This window comes from Podarcis filfolensis (genome assembly GCF_964270895.1).
Source record: "Podarcis filfolensis genome assembly, chromosome: 5".
In the NCBI taxonomy this organism is placed as follows: domain Eukaryota; kingdom Metazoa; phylum Chordata; class Lepidosauria; order Squamata; family Lacertidae; genus Podarcis; species Podarcis filfolensis.
Window position 1 is genome coordinate 56130181 of NC_139608.1, and position 27765 is coordinate 56157945.

The following is a 27765-nucleotide window of genomic DNA, read 5'->3' on the forward strand; positions in this document are numbered from 1 at the left end:
AAATCTTGGGTGGTTAACTATGATTGCAATTTTCTGGTATCTAAGTCAATTCATAATGACACGGTGGCATAAGACAGTGGTTTTCAACCAGTGTGCCGAGGTACCCTGAGGTGCCATGAATGATGGTCAGGGGTGCCGTGGGCAACACTAACCTCTGTCCTTCCCCCCCCCTCCTCTGATGCCCTCTCACATCTCTGCCTCCCAAAGCCTTGCACAGCTGCTGTTGCAGCAGCCCTGGCTACAAGCTCCACAGGCGAATGGTGCCAGGGGTTGTTGGTTGCCAAGAGCTGAGGTGGCCTTGGAGTAAGCAAGCAAGTGGGTGAGGGAGCCCAGCCAGTGAACGGACAAGTGGGGGGCTGGAGAGGGAGGCAGGCTCTGCACTGGCATTTCTTTGGTTTGCTGTGTGCAAGGCCTGCCTGGGAGCTGAGTGCCCAGTGCTGAAGGGGAATCTTTCTGTCATCCAGGCCCGGCAGCACCCGCTGCTGCCACTGATGCCTCCCAAGATAAGGTGCTGGCTTCACCTTTGGCCAATCTCTATTGGGCCACAAAGGCTGGAGGCATCCTATTTCCAGGTCCCTGTGGGGCAGTGTGAGGAGGCACTTCTCTTTGGGGCAGTAGTTCAGAGACCAGCGGCGGCAGCAGTGGCTGCCCAGAGGACTCCTAAGGACGGGGGAGAGGAGGCTGAGGGAACACTTCCCAAGGGAGGGTTTCAAAAAAGGGTGAGAGGCTGGCAACTCTGCAGGCAAGGGGTGACATAACTGGGCTCCTGAGCCCCATAGGGGTGCCACAGAAAGAATGTAATTGGTCAAGGGAGCCATGGACTCAAAAAGGTTGAAAACCTCTGGCCTAAGGGGCGAAACTCTTGGTCTTCTCTGCTGGGCCCAGTGAAAAGATATTTGATGTCTAGGTAGCAACTGTGTCCAGAAGTGCTTTTTATCAATTGCCTTAATTAATCAGACACATGATGGGATCATGTTTTCAAATGAGGGGTTATTATTATTCATTCATTTGTAGTCTAAAGCACACATTATGGCACTACACTCTCCAATAACTCCCTTTGAAGAGAGTTCAAACATGGGCTACAAAGATGGTGTTGGAACTGTAACATGCACTCAGATGTTAGGAGCCGGCACAAGTATTAGAAGTGGGGAGAAAGTAGCACAGCACACTAAGTGAATCACCATGGGAAGGCAGTGCCTCCTGAACGGCAGCCTAACAATCTTTTAACTAACTAATTAACTAACTAAATACTAAAGGAATTTCTTAGGGCGCCTTTAATTTTGAGAAGACGGACCAAGGGGGTTCACAAACATGTAAAAGCCAACTGCAAAACAACTAGTAAAACCAAATTATAAAAATATAACTCACCCATAATTAAAATACACACTAAAACAAGTTCATTGGAACAGTAAGACATCCATAATTAAAATGCATAATAAACAAGTAAAATAAATAAATAAATAAATAAATAAATAAATAAATAAATGCATACATACGAATGAAAAATTAGGAATAGGGTGCACAGGGAGAAATCTCAATTTCTCAAGCAAAATCTCAAGCAAATTAAGTATTGAGTAAGTGGATATACAGTTTTCAAATACAATGCCCCTCCATCCTTGACTATGATGCAATGTCAGCTGAAACCAGATTACTGTCCAAGTCAATTTGCATTACTGATGGAAATATAATCGGTGGCACAATTTTTTCTTAATCCGGCAACAGCGATGAGTTATGTTTGCGTAGTTAATGCTATGCCCTTGCATAGTGGCTTTCATCCCAGAAATCTCTAAGTGCTAAAGTAAACATTACAGTAATTACTTCTGAGAGGTAGGCAAGTATTTGCGTTTTACAGTTAAGTAAACTGAGGCAGGGCAAGGCAAGCTCTATTTCTAAAAGGATTCAAATGTGCCCAGCAGACATAGCTTCAAAGAAAGCTAATGATCGTACCTTTGGAAGAAGACCATAAAACCATATGCTGTATTTAAGCACATGTAGAATTCAAACCTGGGGAGTATGGCTACAATCCCAGCATTTCTCCAGCAGCACAATCCCAAAATAATTTGTGGGACTGGTGCTAATGATGTGCAACTGATACTTTGGAAAACCCGAGGCTAGTTAGGAACTGAACTGGGGAAATGATTAGTTTCTACAAACCATTAGACCACCCAATTATATGAAGAGGTTAATAGACAGATATCACGTATCTTCTCTCCATTCTTTCAGCTCACCTTCAACTGTAGGGATGCAAGAGGGAAAATGACCCTCTACTGTAGAGGTTGGGAAACTTTTTCACCCCAAGAGCCTCATTCCCTTGTGGGGACCATTTTGGGGCCCACATGGGCTTGGTGGGTATGGCCAAAGGCGAAAGTGTGTGGAGAAATAAATGTGACCCTTGTTTTGTACAGCAGATCACATCCCAACTATGCAAAGCTACACAGATTATTCCATCCTTCATTCAGGCAAGCAAAGGGCATTATTACAGTTCAGTCAGGTATTTCCACAAGGATAAAGCACTCAAGTAGGGCATGGAGCAGGTCCGGTGAGGTGTGTGGCCTTGGGAGAAATCCAAGGGCCAGACAGATGGGCCCGGAAGGCCACATTCAGCCCCCAGGCCTGAGGTTTCCCATACCCTGATCTATTGGGATTGGGCATGCAACATCTATCCCGCAGAAATGAACTGTCAAAGATGGGAAATGCAGAATTTACGGACCCAGAAACACATGTGGCTTCAAAGTCTCTGCCTCCTCCAAATATCACAAGCAATTTGTTTCTGTGGATAAATACCTAGAGAAAGAAACGGCAAACAGGAATTCGAACTCACCTAGTCCCCAGAGTGTGATGCATTGCTGCTCATGTGTCTGGCACATGCCATTATAGCAATACCCATCTACCCTGTAGCAGGGGTGCCCGTCATGTAAGTAAACATTGGCTGGGCAGAGAGGGCTGCCTCCAGTGCAGAATTCAGGAAGGTCACAGGAATTACTGGAGTGCCTGCATAAGACCCCTGCTGGCTTCAGCTGCAGGAGGAAAAGATTTGGCTGTAATTCCAATCAATAAAAGTTACTGCACAGTGAAATTTATGCTATGGACTAATGCTTCCCCTCCCAGACTCTGCACCAAGTGGCCATTAAGCACAGCATAAAGGCACCACAGCATTTATATGCATCTCTTTGATATACTGCACAGCGGTTTACGGCACACTTCTAAAGGGCCTCCTTCATTCCTTACTAAAATGCGAGCACAAGGCTCCGACACTCTGCACACACAGAAGCACACAAGTTAAAACTTCAGCTGACTCTGCAGTGGTGGAATTATTTAAGTGGACATAAACTTTTAAGGCTGCTTTTTAATACTGTCAATTTATGCATAAAATAAAAAAATACACACATTGTCTTTTAGGAGAAGAAGTGCTGCATTGATTTTTTTAAAAAAAGAAGCAGAAGCAATGGAGACGTTTTCAGTGGTGCAGCTATAGGCCAATGAACCTCTTGAGTACCAAGTATATTCCACTGACAATGCATAATAGCTCACATAGCAATGCATGTTTCATACAGCATGAAGATTGTTATGGAGGCCTGCCCACCCCACATGAATTAGGAAGCAGGAAAATTCACCTTGCAGTCTTCACAGCAAAGCCCATGGGCACATACTGCTCCTGGTTTTAAAGTGCAAGTAGTAGCATTACAGCATTCATTTGTACATTCCTAAAAAAGAAGCCAATAAAACCTAAGAATTACAATAGGCAGGAATATGTACATAGAGATCGACTGGAATCCATATGACTACCCGATTCTCTGCATTTAGGCTAAATAACAGACTGCTTGTGCGCTGAACTATATTCCAAGGACCTATACAACTCCAATTCTTTCTTTTCCCACCTCCTGAAATGTTTTGAAATATAGATAGCACAGTGGTCCCTTGAGTTACAAACACCTCAGGTTACAAACGCTTCAGGTTGCAAACTCCACTAACCTGGAAGAGTTACCTCGAGCTGAGAACTTTGCCCCAGGATGAGAACAGAAATCGTGTGCCGGCGGCACAGCAGCAGCAGCAAGAGGCCCCATTAGTGAAAGCACGCCTCTAATTAAGAACAGCTTCAGATTAAGAACGGACCACCGGAACGAATTAAGTTCGTAACTAGGGATACCACTGTATTCTGTCTCCTCATTCTGGAAAAGCATTCAATATTGTAAAACATCCTTGTAACCAAGGAAGCACAAAGTTGAAGAATCATCCAGTCCAACCCTTAACTTGTGCAGAAAATCCAGGTTCAATTTTCAACATCTTCAGGAAGGGTTGGGAAAGACTCCTGCCTGAAACCCTGGAAGCCCGTCTGCCAGTCAGGGTAGACAATATTGTCCTAGAGATGGACCAAAGGCAGCTTCCTACGTTCCTACCTCAGCACAATTCCCATTGGCTTTCAAGCCTGCCAGGAACCACATGTGCTTCCATGAGTGGCCACACTGGGCTCTAAAAGTGCGAGCTGAGGCAAAGTTTCTGTCACCTTTCTCTAGCCCCATGATCTCACCTATAGCTGCTTTTAGAAGTTTAGGACGACTCGCTTGCTGTTTAACCTAGGGTGTGTAATTTTAAAGCGTCATTTCTTTGTTCAGTGTTCACTAACCATCACACAATTGTTCTCTGTCCTTTTTCTTTTCTCTGAACTAAATACACCACATTCAGATTCTGTTTGGCCTAGTTCTAAGCATATGTCTAGACTGTTGCGGGCAGGGGAACAACTGCTGAATTTTCTTCCACATAAAAAAAAAAAGTCCTGAGTTCAGAAAACTAGGTTTCATGGAGAATACTAGAACATTTCCCCCTGATACCTAGTTTTCTCAGTGAGAACTAGGCATTTCTGTGATTTTCTTCTAGAACTTTATTAGCATTACCATTCTCCTCTGAATTGTCTCCAATTTATCTTGTGCTGATCAGAAGTGGCACAGTACTTAAATGAGATCTAATCTCTTAACTGAGCTGAGCAGAGGAGTACTATTGTTTCATGAGTCTAGGAAATGATGCTTCTGTTAATGCAACTTGAAAGCAGATTAGCCTTTCTCACCAGAGTATCACACACTTGAGTTTGTTATTCACTGTAACCTTCATGCGTCCCTTAGAAGTGCTGCCTATTTAGTTATCCCCAGCCTTAATCTTTATCATTATTTATAAATTTTACTTATACAGTGCCAAGTTGCTTTGAGTTTCATATACAAAGGATAGATCCATTCCATGCCAAATATACAGGCATACCTTGGAGATATTGTGGGTTCGGTTCCAGACCACCGCGATAAAGCGAATATTGCAATAAAGTGAGTCACACAATTCTTTTGGTTTACCAGTGCATATAAAAGTTATGTTTACACTATAGTGTGTTCTATTAAGCCAAGCCCCCCTGGCTGCAGAGGTGGGAGTGGGGAAACCCAGCTCCAGCCCTGGCCAGCTTCACTCCCGTGGCCAAAAGAGGGGTGGGAGTGATGGGCTTCCTTCCCCTGTAAACAGTGGGGCTGCCTGCAGCTGCACCCACATTCTCATAAGGAGCAAAGCAATATCTGCAAAGTGCAATAAAGTGAAACGTAACAAGACGAGGTTTGCTGGTAGCTTTCCCCCCTTTCTATATGTAACCCTTTGAGGGGGCATAATTTCATTTTCTTGGATTTTGTCTTACTAAGTCCTTATTTGTAGTCCTTGGTCAAATAGAATGGGTCAGTTTAGCCTTGATAAATGGAGAACTTACATTTCAAGGTCACAGAGAATGGCAATCGATTCACATTAAATTCAAATTTCAATCTAGTGAGATTTGGCAGAAAGTAGAACAAAAGCCATTCTGCTCCACCGAAACTCTGAAGTATTTTATTTTTATTTAATTTAACGAAATATATATACTTCTTGACTGTAATAAAATCTCCAAGGGTTTTACAAGTAGTATTAAAAATACCCATTTTAAAACGCCGTCACCATGCCTGCATCTCAACTGTCAGGCCGATGGGAATCGATATCCCAGAACATAACCTGCAGGCACATAGTAAAGAACTTTGCTGAAGTGGAGCAGGTTTGTGCCTGGATGGGAGTCTACCTAGGAAACACATGTGTGCTTCCTTGTGTTCCCTCATGGGGAACAGTGTGATAGAAATGTACTACATAAATAAATCTGCCATAGTCCCTTGGCTGGGCTCAAGGCAGAGGGTATATGTGATTTATTTTTTTCCAAGTGAAAGCAAGTACATGAGGGAGATGCGAAAAGAGAATCTGCATGTGAGATGGAGGGGTAAGTAAGGCACACTTGCCCTGCTTTGCAGGGACGGGCTCCCTATACTTCCACTGGAAAGCTATATATTTGATCCAGTCAGAAAGTGCTTCTACTTCCATTGTAAACTGTGGTTCTGGCTGGATTCTGGCGGCAATGGTAGAATTTGCCTCATCTCTTATTTATGTAGATGCAGGAAAATTAGCTTATCTCACCCTCAAAAGATCCTATTCAATGAGCATACCTCAAACTAAAATGTATCGGGCAACTTGGCAAAAAAAAGACCTTCAGGAGCAACTGCAGAATCTTTCTAAGGAGCTTACAATGAAGATATGAATGCAAAAGCTCTCATTGTTTTTGTAGAAATGTGATTTTAACACTTATTCACCAACAGTCAACAGGTTTCTTCCTCTCATAACCTGGCATCAATAAGGTGAATCAGAGTTAATCTTTCTGATTAACTCCAATTCACCTTATTGGGGGGGGGGGAATAGTGTCTGCTAGAGTGTTTGAATATTATTTCATTTCAATAGATTTGGGGTAGGGGTTGGTGAAACTGGCCCTTGTTAGGGACCCAGGCCTGCCTGCCCTGCAAAAATCACCACTGGAGATTGACTGGTGGCAATGCTAATCCCATTTCCTAGGAAGTAAAACCCCCATTAACTGAGTGGGACTTATGCCTGAGTAGGTTTGTGCATTTAGGCAGCGATCCTATTTACTGAACCTGAGAGTAAACCCTATTGAACTCCATGGAACTTCTTTCTGAGTAGGCCGGCCTTTACAAGCCTTGCCTAACATTGTATGTATATCAACAACATGCCCAATATATTGATTGGGGCACACACAGAGAGAGCATTACTTTGTAAGTATTTTGGACTGACACCCACTGGAAAATTTGCCTTTTAAAAATAAATAAATCACACCCCAAAATACTTGAGTTAGCAAAGAACCTAGCCTGTACTCCAGTTTACAAGGCTTGCCAAGGTTTTAAGTACTAGGGTCATGGAAAATGTAGTAATTTCTAATGCAGCTATTGCAGTAAAGTGATTTATTTTTCTTGGTGGGGGGCACTGATACAGCTCTTTGTCAAAGGCACAAGGGACCCTAGGTATACCACTGGGGGTAGATGTGACCCATGACCAAATTCCATCTGACATATAGCATCAAACCACTCTGATGGCTCTCCTTGCCGCCTAGCCTAGACTGTAGCCTGCCTTCTTCTCACCTAAGCCTTAACATCATGATGGAGGTATGAATGATGCAGTACTGAGCCAAGGAGAACAGAGAAAAGATAAAGAAGTCCCCCTCTGAAGCAGGTGAGAAAATGCAATCAATTGAAAGACAGTATCAGCGAGACCTGAAGGGTGAGCGAGAGGCTGTACAGAGCAAGCATTTCTGCCCCCCTTCCTCATCCTTCTGTTCCACCCATGGTGGCTGTGAACTGGACACTAAGTACAGCTACCCCACAGGCAGACAGGGTCTCTTATCTAGGCAGAGAGATGGGAAGATCAGAATATGAGGAGGAGTGGGAAAGCCAGAAAAATGCAAACTGAATAAAGATATCTCATGGCTAGAGAGGCGAACCAATAATTCACTATTGCAGCTCTAATATGTGGTGAGCTGGTTATATTTAGCCTTTGACATTTCACTAGTTAACAAATCTTCCTTGCATAAAATTTGCATTGCAGAATTCTCTTGCAGGTGACACGTTAAATGTATTCTGGTTCTCTTCACCTTTGGCTCTGACTCTGCCCAACATTGCTTTTTTAGCTCCTGACTGACTTTTTCCCATGGGTCACAACCCCTCATAGAAGAAAAGTCCTCAACCTCTGCACCGGCTAATAAAAAACAGCTTTGTATGCAAGCTTCATGCAGAGTTACACACAGAACAACATGATGCATTCAAAGATTAGAGTGATATTGATGTGCTGATCCAATTTAAATTGCATAGCTAATGCAAAATTAATGTACTGGATATGCTGGTACCACATAGATTACAGTGGAAGACTGGGACTAAAAGCAATCACAATTGAGCCACCATTTTCCAAGGAATTTAACAAAACAAAGGAAGAAGCCACAGTTCAAACTGCTTCATGGCAATATTAAACGGTTTTTACTTTAAAAGGTATCAGTAACACTGAGGAGTGAAAAAGTGAAATATAACTGGGTTAGAATGAATGCGAAAGCTACAGATACTCTATTGACTTTAAACAAGCAGATAAACCTACTTCTCATGCTTTGCTACCCAGAAGAATGAGTGAGCTGTCAGGAAATCCTTATGGCTTGATCAATTCAATAAACTGTATGGGAAAGCTATGCAATTTCTTGCTATTTCAATGTCTTTCAGTCTATTATGCATATAACTCTATGCTTACAGGAGAAGACAAATCCATAATTCTCTGGTATATTTAGTTATGATAATCTGAGAGAGAAATAGTATCAATTTTTAATGCCAACATCTAATTAAATGAAGGGTAGGTGTCTTCCCTGGCAGAATGAAGTCAGAGAAGCAGTCACTTTCCTTGCCTTGGGCAGCCATGGAAAAGGAAGAAGGGATGTTGGCATAAGGGCTCTCCCTTTCCAAGCCTTTTCACTGGGCATGCGTTATGTATTGAGCTGAATCCAGATCCAGATCCAGAGTGCAGCAGTCTGATTGGCCCGCAGGAGCCACCCAATCCAGCTCCAGGTGGAAGTGAATCAGTGACCTGGTTGGCCTGCAGGAGCAGCCTGGAATTAGTCAATCACGCGGGGCCCATTGTGTAAATAATGTATATATAGCTAGACATTTTGGGGAAAGTTTCATTCATTCCTACTATGAGCTGAAAAAAGTGCATTAAATTCACACTCGGCTTTGAGTATATTTCAGCATGCTGGGCACAACATACAGCAGGCTCTTCTTGGTTGAGGAAGAGTAGCAGAATACCAGCCTGCAGACTTTTCAAAAACACTGCATGGCTTTTGTATTTAGACAAGCATTCAAGGAATACCGAGTCCGGAGAATAGTGGTGCCTAAGGACTGATATGACTTGATATTCTAAATGGAAATTTTGAGTCTCCTGTTAAAGCAGTCACGACAGACAGTCCTACCTCAGGTTCCCCACAGTCACACTCCTCTCCTTCTTCTACATAGCCATTCCCACACTTTGGGCCACCGAAAGATTCCTTAACTTCAGGCAGGTTGAATAGGCACATCCCCACTCCTTTCTCCAGGCTGCTTTCCAGGTCTTTCTTGCTGCAGCTGCTAAACATCATAGGAAATGGGTAGCTGGGGGAAGAAGGGGTAGGAACAGGGGAGGCAGAAGGAAAAAAATTACCATTATCGAAGAATTATGGGTTTGAATTCAGAGAAAAGATGTTCCGTAACACAACACTCCTAGCAAATTCTACGGCATCATAATAATGTGTCCCAAGAAATGAACAGAAGGGAATCAAATGTCATTGTGCTAGAGGCTGGTATAGCGCACACATAGTTATGGCAGCTAATGCTAATATTTCTCAAACAGCACTCATTATACTGATAGCCATTATGATAATAAACATAAACAGATTAAACATAATGAATGCCAGAGCTTCCTTAAATACTCCCAGTCCAAAACTGCTCATAGATATCTACCCCTTGCTACAATATTTTCAAGTCCCACAAACCCCAGGGTAGGTTTTACAGTGTGTGATGTTATGGGGCATGGAGGGAATGAAAAATTAGATTCAATGGGAGAGAGGCAGAATGAAGGGGAGTGGGGGTCTATAGAGAATGTGGCGTCAGCACCCTAAGAGGAAGGGAGAGTCCAATCCAAATGCTTGGACAGGTTCGGCTGCTGATTGTTGCTCCTATGCCTATATATTTGATATCTGAAAAGCACCCCAAGAATTTTAGTATACACTGATCTTGTGATGTTAATATGTCTTGTAACTCTATCTTTTTGTTTCTGCAAATATTCTCCGCAGTCCCCCTGGAAGCTTGCCACTTTGTTAATTGTGAGTGAGATAAAAACTTTTGAGAGTCATTCAGCTCAATGCCAGCTGCATCAGGATGTTTGCAAGGACATCATGCCACAGACATTGTACAGGATGCCAAAGTGCACACTGCGATTCCCTGCGATTATATTAGGTGTGGATCACAACCATCTGGCAAATAAAAGACAAACTGTCTTATTTCCCTAGACTCTGGAACCCATTGACTTCCTCTCTGCATTCAAGCAACAATTCCACGCTACGGCTGTGTAGGGCGCCAGCCAGCTTGATAATGACTGGGCTTTGTTCCCTAAATGTTTTTTTGTGATGGACAGCAGAGCCAGACCAGAGTCAGAACCAGTTCTCCCTATTTCCCAACCTGAAACCTGTCTAACATCTCAAATCAAATCCTATTCCTCTTCTCAAATCCAGCCCTATCTAACTCTCTCCAACTCAGAAACTGCTCCTTTTATTCTTCCCCCCAAAAGTGCTGTTCCTGCCCCCTCTGTGGCTAGCGGACTCTGTAGCCCATCAGAGAGAGGCTCCAGCACTATGGTGGAATTTCAGGTGGACTGCATCACCAGACTCTGGTCTGGCTCTGCTGTCCATCACAGTTTTCCATCAATCATATATTATTCAGAACAAGATGCAGTCTTAAACAGGGAAATAAGATAGTGAGGATAATTCCCATGCTGCTAAATCAGAAAGTTTAATGAATCAGTAGTTATTTTTTATATTACAGACAGAGGAGAATTCAGTGCTCAAGAGTTGCCAAGCAATTAACGGTATGTTTGAGCTAAAGAAAAAGAATCACCTGCAGTCCTAAGTGGTAGTAGAAGTTAAAGTATTTCCAAAGCAACACAGATACGTAATTTGGATCTCATGAATGATACATTACAGTATGATTTAATTTTACAATATAGGGAGGGAAGTGGGAAGAGAAAAAATGTTGGCTGGTAGAATGGTGTACTGTTTAGAGTTTGTTGGACTAGGACCTGGGAGACTAGAGTTCAAATCTAGTCTAGCCATGAAATTCATTGAGTAACCTTGGGCAAATCACAGTCTCTCAGCTTAACTTACTTCACAGGGCTCTTGTTAAGATAGAACGGGGAGGAAGAGAACAATATATGCCACCTTGAGCTCCTTGGAGGAAAGGTGGCTATAAATATATACAAATCATAGAACTGTAGAGCTGGAAGAGACCCCAAGGGTCATCTAGTCCAACCCCTGCAATGCAGGAATCTCAGCTAAAGCATCCATGACAGATGGCCATCCAGCCTCTGCTTAAATAAATAAATAAATAAATAAAACAATTCATTTCTGCATAAGGTAAGTTTTAAGATGGAGTGTGGAAGAGGTAGTGCACATTCAAATGAGGCACGGTTTCATACTTGATGGCAAAGCCTGTAATTATATGCACTTATTTAGAAATAAGTTCCAAGTAAACAAACTGAAATTTACTTCCGAATAAATATGCATGGGATTGTAACAAATGTCAAAAAATCTTTCATAAGCAAAGCATAGTAGGTAGTACTGGACAAAATAGCATTTCTCTACAAGATGGAAAGTGACTTGGCCATGCTTTTGGTTGGCAAGAGTCAGAAATATGGAGGGAGGACCCCAGTTCTCAACACATGGAAGAGCTCAGGTAGTTAGAAGAAGAGGAGGAGGAGGAGTTTGGATTTGATATCCCGCTTTATCACTACCCGAAGAAGTCCCAAAGCGGCTAACAATCTTCTTTTCCCTTACTCCCCCACAACAAACACTCTGTGAGGTGAGTGAGGCTGAGAGACTTCAGAAAAGTGTGACTAGCCCAAGGTCACCCAGCAGCTGCATGTGGAGGAGCAGGGAAGCAAACGCAATTCACCAGATTACAAGTCTTCCGCTCTTAACCACTACACCACATTGGCTCTCATAAGCCATAAACTGGACTGCAAGTTCATTTATATGGAGTTAGTGGATGATCCTGGGCGAACTATAAAAATGCATCACCAGGAATCTTAATTCCTGTGATGTTTTGCTAGTTTCTAGTTTATTTGCTAGTTTCTGGGTCTAGTAAGGAGCTCACAGTAATAAATAGAAAATAATTGTTTTCTTGTGAAATTTATTATTAATTTAAGAGTGGGTCCCATAGTTCACTCTTTGACATTGAAGTCAATGTTAGGAATGATTCCATCTTAAGAGACTTTCAATATAGACTTTATCATTTTTATATATTCATACTTTACATATTAAGCAGTACAAAAATTGCTTCAAAAGCCACAACAAGAGTTTTTTTGTACAAATTCATTTTTAAACCAGGTTAATTTCAAAAAGTGAAACTTTTTAGAGCTGAAACTTAGTTTTTTTTAAAAAACACGTGTATGTGTGTGCATATAATTTAAAGCATCAAATTTAAATTCATTGATTTTCATCCAAACAGGTGTTTAAGATGACAAAGGCCACTCTTAACATTATATAAGTATTCCAGTGTGCAAATACTGGTTTGATAGGTATGTGAAATAGAAACCAAATGAACAACAGAAATATTGTTGGTAATCACTAAATCAGAAAAAATATAAGAACGAGCGAGTGTTTCCACAATGAACATTAAACATTTATGACCACCCATTTTTCTCTAAGTGCATACAGATTCACTCACTCCTGGCTTATAAAAGTTTCATGTGACCATCAATGGGGCAAGAGGTCTTTTAGCCTATACTGGTGACCACAGAGTGTCACTGCTAACTAATGCAAATTCTCTTCACCTTAAAAGAACTCAAGCTGTTTCCTATTTTGAAGCAACAGAGCCATTCAAATTCTGGCCTTTCCTGTCCTTGACACTGATTTCCTCAGCTGACATCAGTGCCATATTCACTAGTTACCAAAGAAAGCACAGATCCACTCAAAACATCTTGTTTTGAAATAAATAACCTCACAATAAACAGGAGATGAGCATGTGAAATCTGAAGCCAAAAGTATATGAATGAATTATTCCATGAAGTAGGATGGGGTGACTTTATTTCAACTAAAGCATCTGAGATGCACTAAAATTGTAGCTTAAGGAGCATTTTTTTTTTTATGGAACCATACATATTAATTAAGTTTTAAGGACTCCTTTTATATAGTGCACATTTCTGCAACAGTATAACAAAAGGGAAATGAGGTAATAAAGGAGCTCCATATGCCCATATTGAAGATAAGGGGGAAGGATAGAGAGTTTATTACATTATTCTTGTAAGACAGGAAGAAACAGATATCTGCTACTAGGCAAGGCGCACCCACACAGTTTTTGACCCTTAACAAAACCCTATACAGTGGTACCTCGGATTAAGTACTTAATTCGTTCCGCAGGTCTGTACTTAACCTGAAACTGTTCTTAACCTGAAGCACCACTTTAGCTAATGGGGCCTCCTGCTGCTGCCGCGCTGCCGGAGCACGAAATCTGTTCTCAACCTGAAGCAAAGTTCTTAACCTGAAGCACTATTTCTGGGTTAGCAGAGTCTGTAAACTGAAGCGTATGTAACCTGAAACATATGTAACCCGAGGTACCACTGTATTCAGCATCTAGGCATCTAGACTTAAGGAGTAGAAATTTAAGACATTAGCAGGATGATATGGGCTTCAGGCAGAAGGGAGCTTTTCGGCAAAATTATCCTCACAGGCTGAGCCCAGAGGAAGAATCCAGAGTCCATCTGAACAGTATAGGATCAGGTATGTATACTGAGTCTCTAGAAAAATAAAAATAAAGTGACTTTGCTTTTGCACAATAGGCCAATAGAAGGGGGAAAGTCAAGAACAAGACCCATCTTGTCTACTAATATCTACTAATGCTGCTCCCCCTCACCTATGAATTACTACACTGGGGGAAGCGTCAAGAATACAAAAGCCAGTCTCCACGGTCTGTCTGGTAAAGGGTTTCCAGCCCTATAGACGGGAGTAGTGAGGGAAATAACAAATAATTATATAATATAGAAACTGAGATTGCTATTATTATTATTATTGGCTGATTTGAAACTGGCGGCTAGCTGTGACAAAGCCAATCAGAGCTAGCTTTCCCTACACAAAGAGCTGTTGCTGCTCCATCGGAATCCTGGCAGCTCTTTACAAAAATAGCAGCCAGGACAAGAGCACAGACACTCAGCCATACTGTACATGTTGTCAGCCTGTTTGTTGGCGGTCACTGGGCCCCTTGCCGATTGTGTAGCATTAAAAATAACCCCAATAATAATGAAGATGAATATGTTCCAAACAGGACTTCCACAAACTGTGTATTGCTTTGGTTACCATCAGTTTGTCGAGGCATCAAAATATTCACCAGTAAATCTCACAAGGAAAACATGTATGGGTGCCCTTTCAGAACATTGCTATAATGTTATAATTTCACTTTTCTCTGCAGTTCCAGGATTCATGCCTCTCTGTTTTTTTTGAGTGGGATTCATTGTCAGAGTAAATTTGTACATTGTTAACACTTTATTCATGCAAGAATGCTATTTTTTGGGAGGGTAATAACTTAGGAACTTCATGGAAGTACTGTGCTAAAATCTGTCCCCCAATTTCACAAAGAAGTTTATCTCTCTATGAAAGGGGCTTCTGGGGGTTTTTTGGGTGTGTTCCCCCCCTCATTCTCAAGGAGAGTTGACAATTTCAGTGATGGGGGTTTATAGCTTACCTTATAGTTTCAAGGTGTCTGAGAGTTCTGTGTGTGATTTCCTTTAAAGTAAGCATTTCTCCAGCACTCTACCAGCATTCCTTGTTGCCCACACTTCCTAATCTCAAAAAAAGCCTCATGAGTCTTCCTCCTGGGCTTCAATTGAAGGGTAGACACCAAAGAAGGCAGCAGAGTGTAGACCACAGCATAGATGATTTATAGAATGAAAGGACACCCACAAACACCCCTTAGCCACCTCAAAAATAAAGGAAGTGCAACCAAAGCCTGCATCCAACCCATGATAATTCCATCAAAAATTTTCTCTCCCCTTTGGTAATTTTTAATGCAATTTCTTTTCTCATTATTCAATCAAGAATGGTTGAAAAAACATGGGGGAATTTTTCAGCACACCACTCTTTCACGGATGATGGAGGGAGTGCCTGCCTTGGATCTCACAGACTTTTGCATGATTGATGTGTCCTGTCAGTCAGGCTTTTTAGGGGAAATTAACATAAGAGTATTGTTCTGGCATACACGGACCCTTGCTTCAGAATTAAAAGCATAACAAAACCCCATTCCATCAGTAGTTAAAATTAGGTGACATTAAAGTGCTTATTTCTTAAAAATAAGTAGATAATATTTCAGGACTATACTAATTTATTTAAAAAACAAAGGAGCAGCAGTTATGATGGAAAAGTTTTATTTGTGCCAAATACATTGGGAATTTCAAAAAGTTACAAAACCTAGGATGGATTTATCTGCAACTGTTGTTATGTCATTTTAGCGGAGTATCTATTCATGAAAGTTGTCAGCAGAAAAAAAGATTTCTAAAAGGTGTAACACAGAACACTTATGGAATGGATCTAGAGTTAACTTCATGAAATGGATCCTTCTAAACTCAATACCTCTGACGATTCCATCAGGTTTTATATAAACCACTCTAGTCCAATAGCCCTTCTTTCCAATGGAAAGCTGCCTAACAGGGAGTCAGAACATTGGTCCATCTAGCTCAGGCTTCCTTAACCTTGGCCCTCCAGATGTTCTGAGACTACAATTCCCATCATCCCTGACCACTGGTCCTGCTAGCTAGGGATCATGGGAGTTGTAAGCCAAAAACATCTGGAGGGCCGAGGTTGAGGAAGCCTGATCCAGCTCAACAGAGTTTCATATAAGGTGCTTTTACAGCCTTACCTAGAAATCCCAGGGGTTGAACGGGGATCTTTTGCATATAAAAAATGTGGTCTAATGCTGTCCTATAGAATGGAGAAGTTGCTAGTGACAGTGAAAGAGGTACTTGACCCTTTCCCTGCCTCTGCCATTTCCCAACTTCGGATCATTTCCTGTGCCACCCGCCAGGCAGGATTCTAAAGACATGAACAAGCTGGGAATTTAGATTTTTCTTCATCATGATCAAATTATGACCCCTGACACAATCAATCATGTGAACATTTTTGTGAGCTGCATTAGAGATTTGGCTGTACACAGGGAACTCACTTCTGTGCCATATCTGTAACATCTGAATAATTAAATTTTCTCAGGAATGTTTATCAAATACCAGAATTATGTACAAAGATTGCATTTAAAAAAACTGAATGATGAATGACGGTTCTGCACTTATCCTCCCAATCTACTTTTACTCTCTCTTTTGTTTATTGTTTTAATCCCTAGAGCATCAATAAATCAATGTTCCCATAGCTTTCCCATCTATAGTCCATGTTCAATGCTTGTACCGATTTTTACAAGCCCAATTACCTGTCATTTTCACAAATAACTGAACTGATGTGTGGCATGAATAGCTTAACACAGAGGTTGCCAACCCTGCACCCACGAATGCCTTCCTTGGTGGCCTCCGAGATGGCCAGTGCAATCAGACTAAAATGTATTAAACTAGAACCACCTTCCTGCACGCAGCAATTTTTTGAGTTGGAAGAGCCCACGACTTCCACTCCAGTTGCATAGGATGAGGGAAGGCTAAGCGTCAGCTTCACAATTTGTATGTGTGGAAAAGACTGGGGCAAGGAGTGAGTGCTGTTACTTTTTTGAAGATTTATTTTTGTGGGGAGGATAGTTGTTTGGCCTCTCAGGGGGCTTTGTTTTAAATCACAGGGAATAAGATGTCAGCCTTTCTTGTTCTTGCTTCCATAGCAAGAATTGTTCCCAACTTGATGGTGGGGGAAAACAGCACAGAGACAGACACACTTCTTATCCCCATCCCCACCACCATCTTTCTGCTCCAGTCAGAACTGTTCTCAAGTTGATTGAAGTGGGGGTGGGGGGAGCACAGTGTAGAGGCAGAGGCATAATGTTTCTGCTGCCTCTCTCACAGCTGGGGTTCTTTTCAGGCTGATAGGATGGGTGGGGGGAGTACTGTGCAAAGACATGATCTTTATCCTTATGTTTCTGTGGCCTATTCTGCAGAAGGAATTGCTCTCAAGTTTATGGGTGGGGGAGCACCGTGCAGACACGGAACAGAGACATCAACAGCATCATCATCTTGCCTGTACCACAGCAGGGATCATTCTAAAATTAAACCAAGCCACTCCTTGTGGCAACCATTTTGTGTTAGGTCATACCTTGCAGTGGCCATTTTGCGAGTGGTGCCCACAACATTCTCAGAAATCTGAATGTACCCCTGGGCCCAACGAAGTTGGCAACCATTGGCTTCATTTAGGTGGATAGGAATCCATGCTGGTTTGGGAGTACTACAATCCATAAGATTTACCTTACAGGGGGAAAAAAGATGGATCTGGCCTGCACCACTGAGGCTTATCTTCTCAATCTGTGAGCTTTATAAGAAATATTCCAAAGGACAGATTTACAATGCAGAATGCAAGATTCTGATCAGAAAGTATTGACAGAACCAACAGCTGGACGGTTTTCAGAAATACTTCCAGGAAGAAGTAACAGCTTTTAACAGCCTTGTGCAGGACATACTGTCACAGCTTAATATCTCCACAGTCACAAAACTGCCAAGTAAAACATTATTAGGAGTTGCTTCCACTTTGACAAATGTACAGTCGGAAAAGTTATTTCTTGTCAAGAGGTCTATTGTGAGCCTCGTTTCCCATTGCAAAGGTGAAGCAATACTAAACCAATTTATCAACCTTGACAGTATTCTAACTGTATTCAGGAGTTATCTGCCATGCAAAGCTCTGCGGGAATTGTACGCAACTACTTTTCCTGTAGGAAACTAGGCAGTCAAGGAGAGTTGCTATAATCATTTTGCATTTGCCTCTGGCTCATCTTCTGTTCAGTTTCCTTTTAGACTGCTACCTCATTAATAACAATTAGCTCGACAGCAGAGGGTCTGGGTTTAACAATTTATTGTTTAGGACTTGATGTTAATCCAGTGCTGAATCAAGAAAAAAGGAAACCATATATGAAAGACAGAGAAACATAGGTCATGGTAGTGTTGCATTAATGGAAAAAAGAGCAGAAGTTGTAGCATACTTTGTCGTTATTGCCAATGTTAGAGGAAATTGTAGATAAGAAACCAAACTAGATTAGCTTGTGTTTAAATTGGTTGCGTTAAACATAACATCCAGTACTAGCGATAAGTGAATTATGATAAATGGCTGACATGGCCGTTAAAAACACACTGCCTGCATTCAGTTTCCTACTGTGCTATTTTCCTCCACTCTGTTCCAAAAAGGGATGTTGCCTGGCAGGAATTAAAAGACTATCAGAGAAGTGCCAAGTCTACACAGCCTGTTGGGTATTCTCTAGCTCTTTAAAATTATTTTTACTAGTATTTAGAAAGAGCTCTTTTCTCAATTTTCATAGACACAACAATGCTTTTCTATCCTGTATAAAAGGAAAAGGTGCCAAGAGTCCGCTTACTGATAGTTGGTGCATTAGGGTTGCAGGCCAGTGCTGCCTCCCCTGACAGGATCCAGTGAGGGACACCTCTTGCAGGCAGGCTTGGGGGCAGGACATTCCAAGGGGCAGATCCACCTGGGTCTGCAGGCTTCACTTGGGTCCACTCCTGGGGAATATAAATTGGCCTGCCCCTGCCTCCATATCCAGTAGGATTTCCCTCCCTCCCTCCCTCCCTCCCTTGTATGAGGCTTGTTATGTGCTTGACCTTGCTATGGACATTGTTGGTCGCCATATATGGGACCAGGTAGGAATTTTTTGCAATGGGACGCAGGTGGCGCTGTGGGTTAAACCACAGATTTAGGACTTGCCGATCAGAAGGTCGTCGGTTCAAATCCCCACGACGGGGTGAGCTCCCGTTGCTCGGTCCCAGCTCCTGCCAACCTAGCAGTTCAAAATCACCTCAAAGTGCAAGTAGATAAATAGGTACCGCTCCGGTGGGAAGGTAAACGGCGCTTCCGTGGGCTGCTCTGGTTCACCAGAAGCGGCTGAGTCATGCTGGCCACATGACGTGGAAGCTGTACGCCGGCTCCCTCGGCCAATAAAGCAAGATGAGAGCCGCAACCCCAGAGTCGGTCACGACTAGACCTAATGGTCAGGGGTCCCTTTACCTTTACCTTAGGAATTTTTGCACCAGGCCAATTGGCTCTCGCCTGGTGATTTTGCCTACCTCATAGAATCGTCAAAACCTCTGGCAGTTTAGGCATTGAGTAAGCCTTAGTCTTGGTCAGAGGGGAGGTTGTAGCATCTGCCTGTCCCTCTGAAGGAAAAGGTATCTTGTTAAAGGGATCCGGAAGGAGTTGTTCAGAAACTCCTTGGCGGTGATCCCATGGGGGAGTTCCTATTTGATGTATGTCACAAGACTCCCGTGTTTCTGTGTTGATCCTACCAGAAATACTTCCAGCAGGCAGGCTGGGGGTCTGGTTAAACCCAATGCCTAGGCCAAACCTCTGCATTTGTAATCAATCAAAGTTGTGGCCTTATTTGACCCCAATACATTGTACTATAATGGAATCTGCTGAGAATGCTTGCAAGATCTGGACACACTAATGCTTAATGCTAAACTCACAACTTTTTCTTCGCCTAAAAATGATCAAAGACCTCTAAAATGTCCCTGAATTATTAATAAATAGCAAATGGGCACTGTCTGTCCTTTAACTGCACACGGTTGTTTCAGTAATTTAAAATGTTGAAATAATGGCATCCTGTCAATTCATGGTAGTTTTTAACCAAAAGAAAATGGGAAAGCAATTAACTAAATCATCCTGGTATCTCTCTCTCTCTCTCTCTCTCTCTCTCTCTCTCTCTCTGTGTGTGTGTGTGTGTGTGTGTGATTTCACCATGTGTAGAAGAAGTGTGTGGGGGAGATAATCATGTAGACAGGCCCAAGACTCTGCAGCGAAGCAAAATTTTCAATAATACCACATTTCAGGCATTTAGTTGACAAAGGAAATACACTGCTTTAAATGTCCTCTGATCTCATTCACGTGTAACACTATGGCTTAGTATGAATGAGCAAGTGTGCAGGATCCTGCAGGGGTGGGTCATTGCTTTGGTTGTTCTGCTGAGCTAAGCCATGGTTTTGCTTACGTGTCATCCAAACCAAGGCTCATGGTTTGGCTCTCTCCAGAGAAATCATGAGCTGCAGCCAAAGTTTGCCCAGTGTTTTACAGCTCATGGTTAATATTCTCCATGAAAATACCAATTCAATAATTAGAACAAAAAACAACAACAAAAAAAACAAAAAAAGAAACTGAGATGAAGGCAATTAATCATGCTCCACTGGGAGGCATATTCTCTCACAAGCCCATCAACTAATTATCAATGGTCAAAAGGTTGCAAGAGGACTAGTTTCAAATCCATTATAAAAACGAAATGACACAAATGTCATGATCCTCCCCACAAGCCACAAATCATTTAACACAGAACTAGGCACATGCAGCACACTGTGATATGATCATCAGAGAACTTAATTTTAGCAATTAAACCATGTACTGGCACTTTATATAATAATGTACACCATGGCAGTGTTGAGTGAGCACCGATTCCATATTCATTAGGGGTAGGGCAGCAAAAAGACATATAACACTTTCTTTTACCATCATGCAGCCTGAAAGGCCAAGAACACAATTCAAGGAAACCTGTTACCGGTATTTCACAAAACCCTCAATGACTGTTTAGTAATCTCCCTGGTAAGAGATAAGAATACAAATCTTTACAACTCTTTCTGGTAGATGTTTCTCCATGCTATATAAAAAAACAGACTTACTAAATACTACTCACCTGGTCACTAGTGCCAGGTATGAATAGGCTCCAGGTAAAGTCTGACAAAACTGTATTATTTACACCACAGTTGTTTAGCAAAGATTTGCATGGACAGGAGGACCAGTTAAGATTGTAATGGGCTACTGACTTTCCTGCACTTATTTTCAAGGCTTGTTAAAATGCTCATTTATCAAATCTCCTAGAAGAAAAGTGTGCTTGTTGAACAAGGTCAAAAAGACAGCCCAACCTCAAAAATGTCACTGGGGCTTTAGTGCAAAGTACAAGCAACTTAGCTCTGTCTGATTCAGCATGAAGGATTTTTAGCATCCTGGGGAGAGCAACACATTTCAATGAGATAAAAGTGAAAAAAGCTTTCTTTATTGCAAAGCAGCAGGGCAGTGGAACCCCACTGAAGAAAGGATGGAAATTATAATGGAACTGACATCTGGATGTGATTGGTATACCAGGCTATCATTAGCAGGCACTTGTGTTACCGTTAACACCTGATTTTTTTTCCCCTTTAAAAGAGAGACAGTAAAGCAGAAATGGAATTCCGTGAATATTCAGAAAGAAAACTGTGTTTGCCAGCTGTGTCTTCAGTTCAGCTAAAGTACAGTTGCAGTGCAGATTTTTTATTCATGGAAAGGAGATAGAGAGCTGTATTTTCAAAAAGTGGAAAGAATATGGCTCACCTAAATGGGGCAGCCACAAGACAGAATTGCCAAGATTGAGACAAATTGAACTAGTTAAGATTTAGTTCCATTCTTTTTGAAGTATAGTCTGATTCTGTACATTCCACTGAAGTCCAAGTATCACCCTTCCCCCCCCCCAAAAAAAACACCAGGAAAAAGAAACGAGTCACAAATTCCATTAAGGAGGCTAGCAGAGACAAAAACAATTTGGACTGGCAATATTTCTAATGAAAATGATGCAGCGCTTTTAAATTCATTGATGCTGACTCAGGATGTTCCTTGTGCAATATGGGTGTAACAAAATTGATTCGTCTTTGGAAAACTCACAAGACCAGAGAAGAGAGCTACAAAACTGGTAACACAATATTCAGCTACATCTCAAGACTGCCTGGGCGGCACCCAATGATGTCCAGCTACTTGCGCAATGGGGATTCAGTTGTCTAACTGGGCTTCTCGTTTTTCTTCTCCCTCCTCTGGTCCCTCCAAATCTCAAAACAAATAAACTCATTTTTTTTTCAATAAACTTGCTCCATTTTTATCTGCCTTCTCCGACGAAGTTAGTTAATTTCACCATGTATACCATTTCCCAAATTCTAGCTTGCCATGAGTCAACATAGTGGTTTGGGGGGTTTTCCACTTCTGATATGGTTTTATTTACACAGATATACAACCTGCACCTAGATGGAGGGATTGTAGAGCATTCACATCCTATGAGGGTCTGGCTTCTCCCTTAAGGGCAGCATTGGATTCAAAGGAAGGCAAAAAAACCAAAACACCTCCCATACTCTGCGTCTCTTTGTTCCAGCCCGTCATTCCCAGCTCACTTGGAGTTCTGCCCCTTCCTTCTCCTTCTTGCTGTTAACCAGCTCCAAGGACCTCATCCCAGCCTACGTCATTCAAAGTTGAAACCCTAAACCTGGCATTTGCCTCTGACCACTAGCAGAGGGCTGCAATGCAACTTCTGCAGACTGCCGTCCGTTATTATTATTTTCTTATTTCCTTTTTCCTGAGTGGAGATAGAACTTCGTTATAAATTCCTCAAAGGGAGCTAGGGAGAACAAGACCTTTCAAACAGACTGCAATTGATTTTGTGTTTTCTAAAAGATTATTTTTCTATCTGGACAAAAAAAAAAATCTTTGGACCTTCCTTGTCCTCTGTGTGCCCCTATCCTCCTTCCTAGTGCTCACTTTCATACCGTTCTCCCTGAAGCACAGGGTCCTTTAAGATCCCACATACAACACTAGGCCCTATGCTATTGCCCCAAAGTTAACATTTTGTTTTAAAGAAAGACAAAGCTACCATTACAAAGATATGAGTTTACAAAAACTAATTTCTCTTTATTAAGCATTTTTGGTTGCAATTCTTTTCTTGAAAATGTTCTCTTGTACTGTGATTTATTTTTGTAGCCAGAAATAATCTGAATGTCAGAATCACTCTGTCTGCTTTCTTCTTTAAGCCATAATGCCCTATAAAATAACACATCATGTGTGCTTTGCTAAATGTGCTCAAACCTTTAAAACATTTTGTGGTAAAAATGATACATGTCCTGCTGGTTCCTTTTAAAACGTACACCTACAGGAAGCTCATTAATGGACAGATCCAACAGAATTTAATACAGCACTGATCCCGAGACTGCTTCTACCAAGAACTCATTTCTAACACAAGTTTTTAATGCTGGACTCTTCAATTATTAAAACTGGAAAACTGAAAAGGAGATCACAATAATTAACGAAACACCATTTGAAGTAATAAAATAACCCTTTGAACATTTTCCTTCGTTAGACTTAACTTCAAAGTTAAAGTGAATGGAATAATTTTAATCCAAGCTGGTTTTTCTCATCACCTTATTTGAATTACAGATATATATTGGGCACAAAGTAAAAAAAGAAGAAGTGCAATGTCCATACCCTCTTCCTCAAAAATGACTGTAGCAGTCACTTCTACCCCCTGAAAAATCTATGGCTTGAGAAGGCTAAGAGCTGGATGAATAGGATAGAAAAGCAATAGCCCAAGGTGAAATGAAGCAGAAGATGGGCTAGCACTGATCCCAAATACACAGATATATGCCTTGGATCCTAGGGAGAAGAGAGGATGAAACATTTCATACCATCAAATACACCATAGACCCAAAGTGTAACCTAATTTAAACAGTGTTAGAAATATTCCATTTGACCAGCTGGATGAGCAATTCCAAGAGTAATTAGAAAACCCATTGAAAAGAGTCACTAATGTCTGTGGATCTTAAAAGTTCTGCATGTACACTAGGGGGTTGCTTGACCTGGAGGAAGAAAGACATTTCTGAAGCTCCTTTAGCTTGCACATTCCTGTCATTTCTGAAGATTTATTATTCGGGAAAGAATTTGATCATGTATTATTTGAATGTTCAGATACATCTATACGCTGATGATTAAACATTTGTTCATCTATTTATAACATTTGTACAGGGTGAAGACACCTCTGCCCCCCCTCCCAGTATGTACAAGAAGTGCAAATGCAACTTGAAATGCTGTGGGGCAGGGGGATGGCCTCACTGCATTTTAAGATACTAAGGTGTACATACTTGTCCTCCTCTTGTCCCACTGCTTCCTCCCCTTGGGAAAACTGCTCTTTAGTGCTCCATCAGAACAAATGGCAATTTGGGTTTTCCTTGGATTGCTATTTGTTCCTATTTATTGCTGAAGAGCAGGTTTTCCCTCGGAAAGGAGCAAGGCAAGGGGAAAAGCAATCGGGCCCGTGCCTAGAAAGCGTGGGTCAGGCAGAAAACTGCTGAGCCCTGTACTTTCTAGGCACAGCACAAGCGCAAGTCTGGGTGATCCCTTAGTCACATCACTAAAACTCTTGTTTTGAACAGAAAGCATGAAGGCATCCTCAAACTTCAAAAGCTGAAGTTAAAAAAAAGAAAAGAGAAGAGAAAACCTTCCTTTCATGACTAACATGCTTCAGTAGTTCTTTATAGCATTTACTTCTGAGATACCGTGCACCTCCACCTAGCAAATTGCATACTAAATTGATCTCACTTGTCATAACTCTATCAGCTGTGAAAGATGGCTAGGAATGAAGAATGCACTGGGTAACAATTGCATTTTTGGACTGAGGCAACTTTAGTGAGACCCCAGCCAATTGAGATGAAAGAAAGCACATCAGACATCACAGAAACAAAGATTGTCTTCAGTTTATATTGAAAGCTCTTGGTATTAATGCAGTTCTGCAGCAGGAAACACAGATAAACAAGCACCAAACCTGCTCCCCTATTTGCTATGGTTTATTTCTTATGACCTCCCCTGCTTTTTTCCCCATACTAGGGGAAAACAACAACAATAATACACGTTAATTGCTTTGCACATTTTCTTTTAATAACAAAGAGGGGGAATTAAAGCTATCCTCTAGGGATTAAAGTTTCCCTCACAACAACATAATTTGTCACAGATTATGGAGAAGGGTCTGTGATAAAGTCTAATTGGCATAAACAGGATGTAAACCTTTGCTTAAAATGCTTCCTGGAATAAAAACAAAGGACTGTATCCAACTAAATAGCACAAACTATTTTGGCTGAGGAAAAGAAATTCCTCAGCCTCTTGTCTTACAGCAAGCTCCCTAAATATGTTCTGGGTCTGCCCTGCCCCAACCTTCCAGAACAGATTTTGGGGTGGAGAAGAGAGCGAGAGGAAAGTTATATTGCACCCACAGTTCTAGCTACCTTTTTTTGTCCCAAACAAAGCTTGTTCAGTACTTGCACTTACCCTGTTGAAGGGTTCATGATGCAGCCTCCTTTGTCAGCAGATGCTTTGCAGTTGCAACCCCTTTCCAGTGTATCATGGTTCATCCCAAAATTATGACCCAACTCATGTGCCAGAGTTACTGCTGCTCCCAGAGGGCTGTCAGAATGGTCCTTAAAACAAAACAAAAAATAGAGAGAGATAAGAGTAAAGCATTTTATTAAAAAGGATGAAATAATATAGTCTAACACAGTGATAAATGACCAAGCTAATTAGGTATTAATTGTTATAGATGTGGCGCATGGCAAGAGTAATTACACTGTTATTACGGTAAATAAACAACAACACCAAGATCCTGCCCATTTGCCTTATTCTTCCATGCAGACAGCAGTGAGAAGTTGCTTGAAAATGCAGTCACCTGGAGGCAGTGCCACAGGGAAAGTTGTTTATGTGCCAGTAGGCCCCGACATAGTTTTGTAAGCGCTAGGTCTAGCAATACAAATCCTGAACACATCAGGATTGTACTGGCATCGCTGAAAGCTACTTTACACAAATAGCTTGCAACATGGAGCTTTCTCTGCACAGTTGGGTTTCAGGCGGTCCACTCAAGCTGCTGCTTTTGTGTATGAACTGGGCCACATGTCTGGAAAGACCCATACGGTGACTTGTGAGCTCTAGCTACCTCCTTACCCCTACCTCAACCCTACTGCCCTGTGATAGAAGCTGGTATATGGACTCATCCATGGCCTGGTTCACACATGCATGCACATGATGAATGCAAGACCAAGTGATGACTTGAATGCTTGAATGGGCCATCTAAGACAGAAGTTTCATATTCATATTCTGCTTTTCAATGTTCAAGTGTCATTAAACAACTGCAGAGAAATGAACTGTTGTAAATGTACTTGTACATTTACATGAACTGATGTAAATGTACTTGTTAACCTAACTAATTTATCAAAAGGCGGAAGTGGCGCATCAGAAAATGGCTCATTTTACAAAATGGACAGTACGAAACATGTGCTCGCTACACTACCAGCACATTAGAACAAATGACATGCAGTTTACAGGGCAAGCCCCGGAAGATCTGTGTTGTCAATAAAATTAATGGTGGTATTCATTTCTTTTTTTATGGACAAGAAATATTCTTGCAGAAACTATTTTCATTGACTGAAAGCTATTTTCGTTGACTGGCACAAACATTTAAAAACTTTTCTATACTGTTCTCTGTGGCATCCGTCTATTCCTTTTGAAAAACTGACCTTCTTATAAAAGTTCTCTAAAAAAGAAAAATGCATAAAACATGTAATATAAATGGCTGGTCTCCTGTTTATCAGTCAGTAAATGGAATTACTATGTTCATCTGCCTTTTCTAAAAGCACATATGAATTTATTCATCTAAAATCACTCTTCTTCATAACCTTTCAAGCACTCTGATGTGTACAGAGAGTAAAAGCTTAGAACTGTCTAAAAGCTTAATTAAAAAGTAAAATGAAACCCCCTAATAAATTATTGGCTTGGATTTCACAATTTTCTGTTTAAGGGGCTTCTGTTAATAGTATGAATAATTGAACTCTCTAGTGAATGAAAAATTGAAAGTACAATCAATTCATAAAAGGCATCACTCTCTGAAATCTGAATGCACTTTATCAAAAGTTGCATGTCATTTAGTACTTCTGAATACATTAGAATCATACCAAAATTTCACTCATTTTTTAGGAAGACACTAAGTGTTCCTGAAAAAACACACAACTGTAGCTTTTTTTATTTTTATTTTGATCATAAGTCACTTTGTTCTCCCCTCTGTTGCTTCTTGGGTACCATTTTTTTCTCCCAAACTGCATGATCCCAGTAAATCACGGATCATTTACTGAGTACGATGTGTTATAACAGTATTTATTCAGTCAAAATTTGGCTATTGTAGCATTATCACTGAGATCAAGTGAAGTACCATTACTGTTATAGGAACAGGCTCCTGTTTTGAAGAAGCAGCTGGCTGATTCTTCTTGTATTCCTGCAGTGTGTGGATGATTTTATTGCACCTTGCAGTGCACCCAGTAGCAGTTCGCAGGCCAATGTTTCTCAATGTCATGCATTGCTGCTGGTAGTTGAGAGGGAGAGGTGAAGGGGCAAAACAGCTGGGAGCTCAGCATGGTGCTGGCACAAGAGCACTGGATTGGCTCTTCTACTGAACCTGTGCAACACTAAGCTCCCTGCCCCTCCCTCTCAGTAAACGGCAGCAAGTCTCGGTTTCGGTGTACTGACCCAAATTATTACCAGAAGAGAACTCTCTTTTGCAGGGAGAAGAATGCTGAATGACATCCCCCTTCTCATTTCAGCTCAGGCATACCATATAAATAAATTTTGAAAGATGAGTTTCGATTTCATGA

At 41.4% G+C, this 27765-nt stretch overlaps 1 protein-coding gene across 5 annotated transcripts in view; it reads right to left on the bottom strand.

Moving 5' to 3' along the window:
* Positions 1-27765, bottom strand: part of ADAM12 (ADAM metallopeptidase domain 12) — a 186625-nt gene that overhangs the window by 28661 nt on the left and 130199 nt on the right. For all 5 annotated transcript variants that reach the window (XM_083616864.1, XM_083616862.1, XM_083616863.1 and 2 more), the window contains 4 exons: positions 25400-25548; positions 9332-9509; positions 3615-3704; positions 2822-3017 (listed from right to left, as the gene is read on the bottom strand). In XM_083616864.1, coding sequence (XP_083472990.1) covers positions 2822-3017; positions 3615-3704; positions 9332-9509; positions 25400-25548 — 613 coding nt within the window. The remainder of the gene's footprint in view (positions 1-2821; positions 3018-3614; positions 3705-9331; positions 9510-25399; positions 25549-27765) is intronic.